Source organism: Lepidochelys kempii, chromosome 18 (assembly GCF_965140285.1).
Source record: "Lepidochelys kempii isolate rLepKem1 chromosome 18, rLepKem1.hap1, whole genome shotgun sequence".
Lineage (NCBI taxonomy): Eukaryota > Metazoa > Chordata > Testudines > Cheloniidae > Lepidochelys > Lepidochelys kempii.
In genome coordinates this window covers 15,168,478-15,182,392 of record NC_136397.1, presented here as the reverse complement: position 1 = coordinate 15,182,392, position 13,915 = coordinate 15,168,478, and the positions used below count along the sequence as shown (strand labels likewise).

The following is a 13,915-nucleotide window of genomic DNA, read 5'->3' as shown; positions in this document are numbered from 1 at the left end:
TTCTGCAAGCAGTCCATCAGGGACAAACACTCACTGAAGTTCAGAAGGTGGAGCTTAACTCCCTATAAATAAGAGAACAGTTTGGTCTCTGTCTCTGCCAAGGCTGGATTGCGGCCAAATGTTTCTGGAAACTTGGATGGAATAGAACAAGAAGTAAATATATAAAATGAGCTGAGACTGACAGTGATTTATAGATTTAATGATCGTTATTCTGTATTCATACTGTTCGCTGTTTTGGAGTAATGTTTCCCTTTTCAATAAACCTCGCCGTTTTTCTTATTTGCAAGGCTCCACTCTCCAATCATTTAACACTGACTGCTGATCAAAACCCTAAGCTGCAGCGACAATGGCACTTGCAACATATTGCGGTTCATGGGGAGAACAGGGGGAATGGAAGAGGGAGGGGGAAGAGAGATCTTTTTTCTAAATAGGAAAGCAGCACACAGTTAATCATTCAATGGAACGTGTGCATGGGGGGAGAACAGGACAGTACAAATGCAGAAAACAGGGGAGCAGAACTTTAGAGGTATCTGCACGGTCACCGAAAAAAAGTGCCATGTTATGACAAGTTCATCCCACACATTAATAGGAATCTGTGTTCTAATCTTTTTACTCCTTGTTCTCTACCTCCTTCCATTGCCCATGATCTTCTTTCACCCCATGGCTTCAGGAATTCTCTTTACCACAAAGGTCTTTTGTTTGATTTCAGAATATGCCTGCTTTCATCTCAGATTTATCTAGCCTAGACCTAACCTACCTCTGGCAAAAAGGTTTACACGGGGAGAGTGCAAGCACGCACACAATTCATTGAAATAACTGGAGCTTTAAAAATTTCTCTCCAGCCATTGTCTGAATAATTTGAAAATGTTACAGGACTATGAAAATTTCACCCATAATAATTAACCAGGTCTATTTTATGACATTGGTGCCAGGTTAATTAGTAACTCAATTAACAAGACTATGTACTACCCACTGCAAGGTTGTTTTTTTTTTAAAAAAAAACAACAATTTACTCCATTTAACAAATTAACAAGTGTAAATGTTGTCCACAAAAACAGGTTTTTCGGGCTCAAATCCACTTCAGCTATGCTATCTCTCGCTTTGTGTATCAGACTCAGATTTTTCTTTATTTAGATGTTTAGTAATAATCATGGATATTTATCCTAGGATATTTATCTCAATGACACTACTATAACATATTAGAAGATGTGTGCCTTACAAACTGCAACCAAGTCTTCAGTTGTTTGAAGATAAATATGTTTTACAACTATAAAATAACAAAACTAACCGAACTTCCTGTTTTAATGAACAATGCTGTTCAATTCTTAGCTAGAAAAAGTAGCATTTACCCCTTCCAAATGAAGCCCATCATACCTGCCCAGTTTGTTAAAGGACCCAGGGTCATATTAGAAATTGCATTTTAAAACCACACTTTTCCTTAGACATGCCTTTAACAACACTATTGATTAAAGAAAAAATGTTATGAATCTGATCTATTTTACCTTGTTTACACTGTGTTCTCTCAGCCTCTCTCTCAACTTGGATGATGAGAAAAGGTCAGTTTCACTTTTGTTATAGTCAAGAGTATCTTGCACTAGCATTATGCTGCAAAGTTTGGCAAACAGCAAGGGGTTGCAATGCTGTAGTGTTTGCATCCCAAACACTGCAGGGGAATGCTGAATTTAAACAACTGTTTATTACATAACAGCTAAACTCTCAATTCTATATAGGGAGTTATCCAATTTAAAAAACTGACATTTTAATTCTAATTTATTTGCATTTACAACCAACACAAAAAGGCATCTATCCCAAGCTGTAGGGTCCTTGAAAAAACAATATAAAAACAAAACCCAGCAGCGACCTCATAATGGCAGTAACTTAATTGCCCAACAATTGAAATGTGAAGAGAAGCACTCCAGATTCCCTAATGACCTATCAAACAGCATCCCACTCTTGAAAAATTCTGTGAAAAGACAGACCTTGCATCATCCCCTGATGCCAACAAATGTAGGCTATTTTTGATCAAGTAAGGGTGTGAGATCAAGGGCCATTACCTTAATAGCAGCTCCCTCTCTTTTATTCCAAAGGGGCTCTCTCAATCTCAACTGAACCACTACGGCTCAGGAAGATAGGCAGTCTCTCCACTAGGCAGTCAGGTCCAATTATAGGACAGTATCAACACCTTAAACTCCACCCCAAAACCCACAGGCAGCTAGTGCAGATCACAAGCCTCAACCTCAAATTGTGGGAGATAAAGACAGGTCCATGACAGGAGCACAATACCCAATTGCCCCCACCTACAATTCCATCCCATTCCAAACACAAGATCTAGTTAGCGTATGACCCGCCAGTAACCAAATGGGATAGTCCCACAGTCAACAAAATGGCCACAGACACAGAAAATATGCCAGCTAAATGATGTTAAAGTCACTGAACCAACCAAACCCCACAACTTGGAGAAATCCCAGTCAGCTCAGGCAGGACTTCTGCACTGCAGCAGGGTTATCCTACCCTCATGTTACTCTTGGAATTGGATAAAAGATGGACACACTGTATTCAGTCCAATTTGGGGACTGGGAGATCTCCTGGAGCTTTAGGACAGATGTAAAAGACACAGATACACCAGCTTCCAGACAATCCCTTTCTGGTTCATGGGACGCTGAATAGCCAGACAGCAACAACTGTGACAACACCTTATTTTGGCAATTCACATGAAGAAGGTGGCCCCAATCCTTAAATAAATCCTACCCAGTGGGAATGTTATTGACCACTGAGCATGCATGAGTCAACATGAACTGAAGACTAGGATTCTCACTCACTGACACTCCAGCCTCCTGAGAGAGGCAGGCAAAACCAGTGAAAATGAAACCAAGCATCTTGGGCCCTGTTTGTGCCTCCTCTAACTGGAACTGCTAAGCAAGGAGCCCAGCCAGCCTGTGAAAGATACTGGTTAGCAGCAGGACCAAGAGCGGGAGGGCTGTAGCATTGCTCATCTCCTCCATGGAATCCTCTCAAGGTGACAGTAATTGTACCCTTTCAAGACACATACTACGGGGAAATTATTTTTCCTTGGACTAATGAGGCTCTAGCCACTGATACTCATTTGGAAAATAGAAGAAAACTTTTTCCATGCAACAGGTTACTATCCCACCCCCTCAAACAAGAGCTCTGAGCAGAAGAAAGTGGTAAGTAACTAGAACTGCATGGCAGAAGAGAATAAATCACTCCTTACCACTTCATCTTCAGTCCAACACTTCTCAATCAGTTTGGGCACGGGCTTCTTCACCAAGCGCTGCAGGGCTTTTCCAGCATCGTAGTTACTTTCATGTAGCTGAATAATAAAAAGGGAAAATTATATCAACAAACAGAAGGAGAGGTGGACCAACAGTAAGGGGTTGGGATAAGAATGAGGCTTGCTGCATTTACTGTATCTATAGTAGAAATAAAGAGGAGAAATTTGCAGAACCTGGATGGTAATCTCAGTATTATTTAGTAGCACAGAGAACATTAAAATAGGCAGACTTGCTTTCTACTTTCTGAAGTCTCTTGTAAATTTTCCCTTTAGCATTTTTTAATACTTCTAACACGAGACATTCCAAGGAAAATAAAAAGGCACCAAAACAACCATTCTTCAAAGGGGTTGTATCTTATGCAGTAATATCTTATTCATATTCTCTAATCAAATGGAACAGCTCATATTCTGGAGGTAACAAGTGCTTTGAGGACAGAGAGTCAAGTTTACTCCTTCAGAAAATTGTGCTCATTTTTATTGCATAGATGAGAACAAGAAGTTGCTGGAGAACAAGGTAAAGTATGGAGAAGCAAAATAACACCTCCTGGAGACAGCTGCAGGAATACATATAAGGAACTTGGGATCATTAAGCTGACAGCGCTCTCAACAGTGCATGACCTTTCTGTGTGCTGGGGCTACATTCCACTATCAATATATACAGCTGGGGGCAGGCTAAGGCAGATGGTTGGTAGAAACAAAAGTTATAACAGAAAGTTGAAAAAATGCCCACTTTCAGCAGAGATTTTAAGGGATAAAGCTCTGATACTCAGCCCTCATCAGGGAATGTATCTGGAAGTTGACAAATATATAATGTGCTATATGCAAGTAAAGTTGGATTTTGGAACATGGAGACTGATCAGGAGCCTGTTTTACATCTTTGGGAAAAAATGTACCAAAAGGAAAACAGAGGAAGTCCTAGGGACAACAGTAAACCAATTATCTCCACTCCTACAGAAGAGAGGGAAATGATGTGTGGAGACTACAGGTATATCTACATGGAAAACACTACAGCAGCATACCAGCAGCTGTGTCATTGTAGCACTTCAGTGAGGAGACACTACAGTGGGGAGGGGTTCTCCCACCGCTGTAGTTAACTCACCTCCCTGAGAAATGGTAGCTAGGGGCTTGTCTATACTTGAAACACTACAGCGGCACAGCAACGCTGTAGCACTTCAGTGTGGACGCTACCTATGTCGACAGGAGGGGTTCTCTCATCTGCATAGGTAATCAACCACCGCAACAGGTGGCAGCTAGGTTGACCAGAAGAACTCTTTCATGGACCCAGTGCTGTTTACACCAGGGGTTAGGCTGGCATAGCTACGTCTCTCATGAGTGTGGATTTTTCACACCCACTCCCGAGAGATGTAGCTATGCTGTTGCAAGTTTTCAGTGTAGACCAGCCTGTACAGATGCAAGCATTAGCAGTAATGGACACACCAAAACTAGCAGCCAGCCACCCCCCCTCCCCCCGCAAAAAAAAAAGGGGGGGTTATTTAATCACACAGCTACTAGCAGGAACTAATGACAGAAGCTTTCGGGCTTATTTTCATAGCAGGAGGGGACTTCAGCTCTCTGAACTCTCATCACCCAGCATACCCCCCCCCATGCAAAGGCCTCTCCATTTCCACCCCATATTCTCAGCCCCACTGCCCTTTCCCCAAGCATCCCTGTATCACTCCACCCATGTCCAATCACCTTTTTGAGAGGATATCGCCTCAGTTGCTTCAATCCCAAGGCTGCCAACAAGAAGATGCCACCTGGTGTTAAGTGTGACAATGCCTTTCTAGAGGAGGACAGTAGGTTCTGGACTGAGACCAAAGCACAATTATATAGCTTACCAAATAGCCCTGAAGTGGTAGCTCCTTTGTTAGCAGCAGCCTGGGTTAGAACTGAACCGTGATCTTACAGGGCAAACCCTCACTTTTCTTAGGTCAGACTGTGCCATTGATTTTGAGGCAAAGAGGAGTTCAACATAAAAAAAACCAACAACCCCAAACAAACACACCCAGAGCCCCAATAATGGCATGGAACTGCTCCTAAGGTTACCTCAGCTATTCATCTCTCTCCCACCCAATCCACAGATACCAAACATATAAAGAATTTCTCCAGGTATTTTAAAAGTGATCCCTAACGAGGACTAAAGTGTCATATAATTAGGGGATTGGGGTAAGAGGTGGAAAAAGAAATAAAAACCCAACCTACTGGAGAGGCAAAAATATGAGATTTTCAGTGGGACTGTAATATTTGTAGCCCAGAGGATTATTTTGCTAGCTATTACACATCCTACTAATCCCGTCAGCCATATCAAATAATACGTTTCTCTTTCTGAATTAATCCATTTTATTTTTATATTTTATCAGTATTAATTCCTATGAATTTAGGATGTGTTGAGGCATATGATATGCGTTTCCTAATAATTATACATAGAATAAGTTTCGCTGAAATGCAAGAAGCCTACCGGCCTGTATCCAGTAAGATCTGCTAAATAGCTAAAAGTATAATTAGTTAAGAGTAATTCAGCATAAAAGCTGGTAACCTTTGGCACAGATAGGAATGGTCCCTGAACTTTTGGAAACCAATGGGAGGAACTATACAAACACTAAACAGGTTTATCCGGCATCTGCAACCAGTTGGTAACTGCAGGGTATACCACAAACCTGGAAGTCGCCAAGAGAGCCTAGGGTGGCAGTTTTTGGAGTAAGATAATCCTTATTAATATATAGAGAGTTAAAGTGTCATAATCCACTAACCTATAGGATAAGGATACCCATACATTTCTTAGGGTATGGAAATAAGATTTGGATATAGTACATTGGGCCTGAATTATATAGTATCAGGATCCTATAAAATGCCTTCTAAGGATATCATAGGGAGCTCTTTTAGTCTTTAGCTCTTCCTTTTCTTTGTCCTCCTATATTCTATAGACTATCTTCTATCACGCTATTGGCTCAGCTTGTGCAGTACAGTATAACTGCTCAACATTCCTAACTATTGGGGAAGCCAGCACCATCGTGTTATCGGGCATACCAGGAGTAAGGCTGGTCCTTCACCTCCTATTACCCGGTTTTCAAGGAAGGGTGAGAGTATGTTAAGTTAAGGTACTTATAATAGGAATGTTACTACCAGGAATCTTCTGGTCGGACGCAATCAATGGCGAGCCATAACAACTAACCCATAAAATCCAGGTCAACATATGAGCTAATGTCCACTGAAAGCCAGATCTGGATAGCTCCCACAATCGTTAAGTTCTTTATAAAAGCTCTTGAGCACTGAAGTTACAGAAGGAATAAACTCAAGGTGTTCAAATGGCATGTCCTGCTACTAAGATGGCATTTACAGCTAAGTATTCCACCCTTACATGTATCCTTACTGACCTGGGACATTGTCACATCTAGATACTAACTGAATAGAAAAACCTGACATAAAAGAGCCAGCACCGCTCCAGAACTTTGTTAAGTTTTCAATCGACAAAGCAGAACGTTTAAAACCTGTGAAGGCTGTGGCAAGTCAGCAACAGCTGGGAAACTGAAATCAAAGGTTGAAACTTGATACACAGCTCATGCAGCTGTGAAAAGAAAGCACATCTGTGGGATTTGGGGACAAAACGTCCGTCTTCACTTTGATTTCCAGGCTTTTGTCAAATTGGCCAAGCCTTAAAACTTTTAAATAGTTTTTGGGTGCATGTGCATATTGCTCTTTTAAAAAACAAGTTTTCTTTTTAAACTGCACCACAGAAGGATGTCGGATGGTACAGAATAGACAGTAACCATTTCACATGAGCCATTGTGGTCTATTGGGTAAATTTATGTCATTTCTATGTCATCTGCATAAAAAGATAAATTTTAGATAACACACCCGAGTGAGAAACCTTCCCAGGTGTTGTATTACCGTCTCCATTTTCAGGTCATAGACCCCACAGAATGAACAGTGACAGTCCACCAAGATCAATCCAATAGTGGCACAAGCACACCAAAAACCAGTCTGTTTTTAGTAAAGGAGAAAAAATTGCTGCATATGAACTGTAGCCAGTTTTTTTTTTAAAAAATCACAATATCTTGAGTAGGTTACTTTGTCTGCTAGTCCACTGTTAACTTTGGTTTTTATACCTGAGCTGTTGAGTTACACAGGTGAGCTACATTTTTCAAAATGGAGTATCTAAAATTAAGCATCTACAGCCATATCTCAACACCTAAATAAGCAGCCTGAAGTCCAGAATTGCTGAGCACTGGCAGCTAGCATTGAAGTCAGTGAGTACTTATCGTCTCTGAAAATCTAGCCATTCAGGACCAGATTGTGAATCCTAACTCACAAAGCGATGGTGAACATTTACTCACAGGGTCACACTAACATCAATAGGAATACTCAGGTGAGTTGATGCTAAGCAGTGTGCAAAATGGATCCACTATCTGGGCTTTATTTAGATACCTAAATATGGATTTAGATAACAAATTTTAAAATACTGGATTTTGGAACATGAAGACTGACCAGGAGCCTGCTTTATGTCTTTTAAACAAATGTACCAGAAGGAAAAGAGAGAGGTATTCCCAAGGACAACAGTAAACCAATTATCTCCAAAACAAAGGCAGATTACTACTACTATCATTTTTCTTTCTCATGCTGCAACAGCTAATTGAGACTTAACACTTGTTTGAGGGGAAAAGGAAATTATTTTACAAAACCTCCTGAACTGCTCTGAATGCTCCCAGAAGTCAGGATAAGAAGACATTCCTACAGCATCGCCTGCTGTTGGTGTAAAACAGCTTAACTCCTTCGAAATCATCAGCTAAGGATCTGTCCCCACACGTTTCAAAACTGAAGGGTAAAAGTTAAACTTCTCTTGGAAAAATGAACTCTGCTTAGTTATTTGCTCTTCTTTGCCTAGCTAGTTATATCTCAAATGTCCCACTATTACTATTCTGTTAAGAGAGTTTTAAGTTGCCTGTAAAAATAAAAGGTCACCGCTGGCCAAGACCTCTGGTATGTCACCTAGAATGAATTTTTAGAACTATATTAGGAAATGTCTCCCTAATTAGTTGTATGACGGAAGTGTTTCCACCAGCATAAGTTATAGAGTTATAGTATGGAGAAGAGTGCTCTGATTCCCTTTGGGTAACATCACAGGAATAAAGAAAGAAAATTCTAAGACGAATTTTCTCATGGTTTATTTTCAGCCTGCTCTATGGCACCTACCGTAAGGTTAAAGAAAAATGCTCTTCACCACAATTGCAACAAGGACAATGGCACACACATTCACAGAATTACTGCAGAAAACATTGCCTCAAACTCCAACATCATCTCCCTTCAACAGATGCCTCATCTCTGCAAGCTACGAACATGAACATATCAGACACATCAATACCGCCTTCTCACTCTTCTAAGTTAGGGAGATGCATGACCTGCGATTGCTTAATAGAAAACACAGCTTTTAAATGCACTTCCACAGGTAGAAATTCCAATGTACAACAGAGCATTGGCTTGTAAATCTGCCTCTGTTGCCTACATCAGTGACAGCTCCCATGACTCCGCTTCCATGAAAGTGAAACAACAATCTGAGTCCATCTTTCCTAAGCCAAAAGTCAAGCAATATGACGAGAATGCCAGACCTGCTGCGCCTAAATCCTACCACTCAAACAGCACTGCTGACTTTTAACTGCTTTTATCACTTTTGTTTCCTAAGCCTTCCGGAGCATGCAATACCCACTTAGAAGCTTGAAAACAATATTTTTGTCTTTTCTATTTGGCACACATTGATCTTCTTCCTTGCCTGCACTGCAGCACTGGGATAGGCATGACTGCAAGTAGCAAGGGCTAGGTATTTGTTGCTATAGTACAGCCTGTACATGGTTTCTGTTACTAAATTAAGCATGCCTTTTCTCTTTAAAAATTTTGTAGTGACAAAAATGGCAAGGGTTCTCCCCCACCCCCTGCTGTGTTCTGCCCAAACCGCATCGTGACTCATGGACGGAATCCGTATCTTGCCTGAAGGAACCCAGCAAATTTTCCTTCTCTCTTTATGAAACAACTCAATTAGAGACAGAAGAATAACCAGAGAAGACCAGAAGCAATGGGCTGTACTAACAGGCAGCCACCCCAGTTTAAAAGCACAGAACAGTTAACAGACCAACATGACAGTCCTGAATAGTCCAGGATAGAGGATCAGAATTAACTTTGCACCAAGCTGCCATACCAATGACAATCTCAAGACCCACAACGTGGAAGTGGGGGAGACAGGGGTGCAATCAGAATTTTGCTAACAAGAGGGCCCATGTTCCAGCCTGGCCGCCCCATGTTTGAGTGGTGTTTGCAACCTAGAGTACCAGGCTGCAAAGCACTCAAACTTGACCTGGATGCCCCTCCATCACACACATCCCAGCAAGGAAGGGGTTCAGCCATTACACCAGTCAGGGGCCAAGGCTGGGGTTTGGGCCCCTGAGCCCACCCCCTACTTGTGCCTCTAGAGGGAGGGAGAAGAGTCAGGTCAATCAGATACGAACGTGACCACGGATACCATTTTACACCTTCCTGAGAAAATCAGCCGTCTAATGGAGAAAATGCCTTGATTAGAGCTTGGAGCAAGACTATAAACCAGAAAGAAAAATATATTTTTATATAATTATCAGAGTTAAATCCACTTTCCTCAGTCTGACTGATGGATCATTCTCTGCTTATTACTTTCAGTAATTTAATATATATAAGCACTTTATTGGCAAGCTACTTGAACATATAAATAATAGCTAATGATGACTGCCTACAGTTTAATTAACTTCTGGTTGCACTTTTCAAGGTATTGCTAGAAACACTAAATTACTTTCCCCACTCCCCTCCCAAGCTGTCATGTAAAGAATCATTGTTTTGAGCACAAATCCTGCTACCTAAATAATTCTGAGACCTCAGCAATCTTATGCATACACACAGTATGCAATGAAGGGAACCGACAGACATGAATGTACTTGCACTTTATAATGCAGAAGTTATCTTTTCTACAGAAAAGCACAGGACTTTAATTTAAAGAAAAAAATTCCAAATGTGCACACGTCCAAGCATCTCATTTATATTACAACAGTCATTAAACATCTCGGGATCTCGGGCAAGACTTATTAGCATAAACTCTGCACATTACCACAAGGTTTCAAGTTTCTATTCCAGCTTCTCATCTGAGCTGCCATTTTCTGTCTGCGTGATGTTGCAAATAAATTTTCCTTTTGGCATGGCTCAGCTGTCAGGCACCTCTGTTCTGTAATGAATCCATGAATTACATCTCCCGGCTCTGACATCTCTGGTCTCTCACATCAAAATATTGTTCTTCAATTGTAATTTATAACTTAATTTAAATGTCCCTTTTACTGTGACCTTTTTAGATCAGAATGGCATTACATCTGGCAGCTCCTACTTCAGCAAGGCATCCTTTTGCAATTACAGTCATTATGATCCCTGTCGAAAAGCCTATCTGAGTTAGGCTGCATTCATACTACAATGTTAAATAATTGGAGTCCATTTAGACCATCGTTAGATTTCCGGGAGGGGAGCGGGCGGGTGGGGGGGCGTGATTGCTAGTATAATGTGGCACGGTATTACAAAACTAACTTGAAATCTACCCAGAAGAGTCAAATAAAAGTAGCAGTGATTTTTCAAACAGCACAAACTATATTCATGGCTGTAGGGAGGCAGCGTTTCTAGTGGTAAAAGAATAGTACTGGAATCCAGGAACTCCAGAGTTCACTCGTCTGCTCTTCCACTGACTCATTCGGTGCCTTGGACAAGTGCCATCACTCTTCTATGCCTCAGTTTTCGCATGTGTAAAGTGAAGATTGGCCTACCTATTTTTGGCACTAAGTAAATACCACCACTGCTACTTCACAGTGGTGTTTTAGGCCTTATTTAATATTAATAAGCCAATCTGAAAACATGAGGTGTGGTATATGCTAAGTATTACCATCTCCTCCAATCCAATGTACTCTTAATGTCTTTCACTATGTTCCTCATGGGGAACAAGATTTTTTTCCTATTAGAGCACAGAAAACATTCTACATCAAGTCCCTATTTCAGCACCAGCGCCTTCATTTCTCTCTCAGGCCTGGTCTACACCTAAAACTTAGGTCAACCTCGCTACATCACTCAGGGGTGTGAAAAATGCACACCCCTAAGAGACACAGTTAAGCAGACTTAAACCCGGGTCTGGACACTGCTAGGTCAATAGAAGAATTCTTCCATCGACCTAGCTACTGTCTGCTGAGGGGTGGATTTCCTACAGCGATGGACAATCCCCTTTTGTTGCTGCAGCAAGTGTCTACTCTACAGCACTACAGTGGTGTAGCTGCAGCAGGGCCACTGCAGCGCTTGTAGGGCAGACATAGCTTCAGTTTACGCAGATGCGTCATTCTCCTTGCGTGGGCGGAGGGTGCAAGAGGGACTACAGAAGAATCTATGCCTCGTTTCAATAAAAGTGTCTTGCTAGTCTCTTTGATCTAAAGGTCCTATAAAAGCATTAGAATTCAGGGATGTGGTGTTGAGTGATGAAGGGGACCCTAGGCTGCTAGATTGGGCTGTTGGCCTTGGATGAAAAAGAAATGTTTGGATGAGTTTGCATATCTTTCGCTGCAATGGACAACAGTCAAGACTCAGGGTTGTCCCTGAAAAACTGCCAGGTGTTTAAGACGGCAATGGTCGAGAAGACAGAGGAAACAGAAGACAAGAATCAATGAAAGAGACAACAAGAGAAACACTGTTACACTGAGAGGCAAAGCCTTTTGGTGAAACCTCTTCTCTTTTAAGGGCCTAATTTAATGCTAAACCTAATTCAGACTGCTTCCCCCCCCCCGGAACATGACTGAAACATTCCAGTTTGATGCAGTGTCTCTTCAGGAGCTGTATCTGGAAATATCATCCCCATAAAGTACCTATCATCTGTCAATATGCTGTAGTAAAATGGAACTTTTATTTGCCACAAACACGCAGAACACACACAATGGTGAGTATACTTTATACGATAAAACAGTGAAACATGCATTTTAAATTTGCAGCTTTATTCACAGGTGCTGAAGTATGTGTTTTCACTAACTGTATCTGGCACTGAATTAAGAATTGCGCCCAAGGATACCATGTTTCTTAATTCCAGGGCTCTCTTCCCGTCCTTGAAATCCTAACTCTTCCCCATCTGCTGCAAACACACCAGAAAGCCTGGCCTGAATAACAGACTGCCTTCTCTAATGCAGACACCAGTACCACTCCATGGGACTCCCTCTACCGCCTGAGGACAACAGCACCCCATAAACCAACCCAGCACCCAACCCTCCCAATACAGAAAGACTGCACATGGAGAGATTTGTTTTGACAACATGCCTGTCTTTCTTGCTGGTATGTGCTAATTTATAAGGGCCTTATGAGCTTCTTGACAGGTCAATAGAACTCACGATGTCTACAAAAAGGTTCAACAGGTGACCAGAGACATCACTTCCCAAGAAGCTCAAAGGAAAACTGAACCAGGTCTATTTCCTTAAAGCTCTAGTTTCTGGTACTTGTAGAAGCTTGAAAATATAATCTTCCCCTCCCACTCTTTGACAGAGGTCTCACCACTTCTGTCCCCATTTCTAATCTATTTAATGTTTCTACACAGCTCCAATCACCATAATGATCTAAATGTTAGCGATACAGATGACACAATGGATGCCTTGGCTACACACTATTTCCTATGCACTACAAGTGGGACAACCATTCATCAGGAACAAGCACAGCTCTAGAAACTGGCGTTAATTGCTAAAGGCGGAACACAGGGGGGAACTGACACTGTAGAGGGGTTTTATGGTTCTTTGGTCTGACATAACAAATAACTGTTGTCACTGGGCAAGCTGAATAGTGCTGGGGAAGGTTCTCGCAACAGATTTTCACACATTTTCTGCCAAAAATCTAGATATTTTATATATATCAAAAATATTTACAAAGTAGTTTAAAGTTGGGCCAAATTTTACAGCTGCAAACAGGCCTTTTAAACTAGTTGTTCAACAGTTTAGCTGAATTTGTGAATTATCTTACAAATAAATCCAGCAGCACAGAAAGGTTTTTCCAAGAGAAAAGATAAGAATGAGTGAAGATTCAAAGTGGCAAAAATGCCCTGTGCACCAGAAGAGGCTCAGTTTTAACAGCATGCCCAGGCAGTAGTGATTGCCCTTGGGGTATTATGCTACCTTATTTGAACCCTGAGACTAACCACTGATGAAGCAGCATCCAAAAGGGAAACCAGTAATCATAATAAATGCTAACGTATATTTAAATACGTTTCTTACGCTTTCAACCTTGTCTTTAGTTAATGAACAAGAAAATCTGTCTAAGGGCACGTTAAAACAGGCAGTAATTTGTCTGGGTGACATCTTACTTCTAACTGAATTTCCCTAAGTTGATATTACACTGTCACATTTGTCACTCACAATGACATGTTGCCATGTAATATTGTTACAGAAATGCTGAACAATCCTACTCATAAAAGGAACCAGCCCATATTAGTATGTAATCATTTCATCTTGTATACTGGTGCATGGCGAGAGGTGTAATAAGTATAGGTACATGGCTCCTCAATTACAATAAGGAATAAATAGGGAGCTACTGGCTTTTCACTTCCTCAAATACAAA

The 13,915-nt window shown here is 41.2% G+C and overlaps 1 protein-coding gene across 15 annotated transcripts in view; it reads right to left on the bottom strand.

Annotated features, from left to right (window-relative positions):
* RERE (arginine-glutamic acid dipeptide repeats) overlaps positions 1-13,915 on the bottom strand; it is a 402,629-nt gene that overhangs the window by 110,431 nt on the left and 278,283 nt on the right. For all 15 annotated transcript variants that reach the window (XM_073316831.2, XM_073316829.2, XM_073316839.2 and 12 more), the window contains one exon: positions 3,233-3,331. In XM_073316831.2, the coding sequence (XP_073172932.1) occupies positions 3,233-3,331 (99 nt within the window). The remainder of the gene's footprint in view (positions 1-3,232; positions 3,332-13,915) is intronic.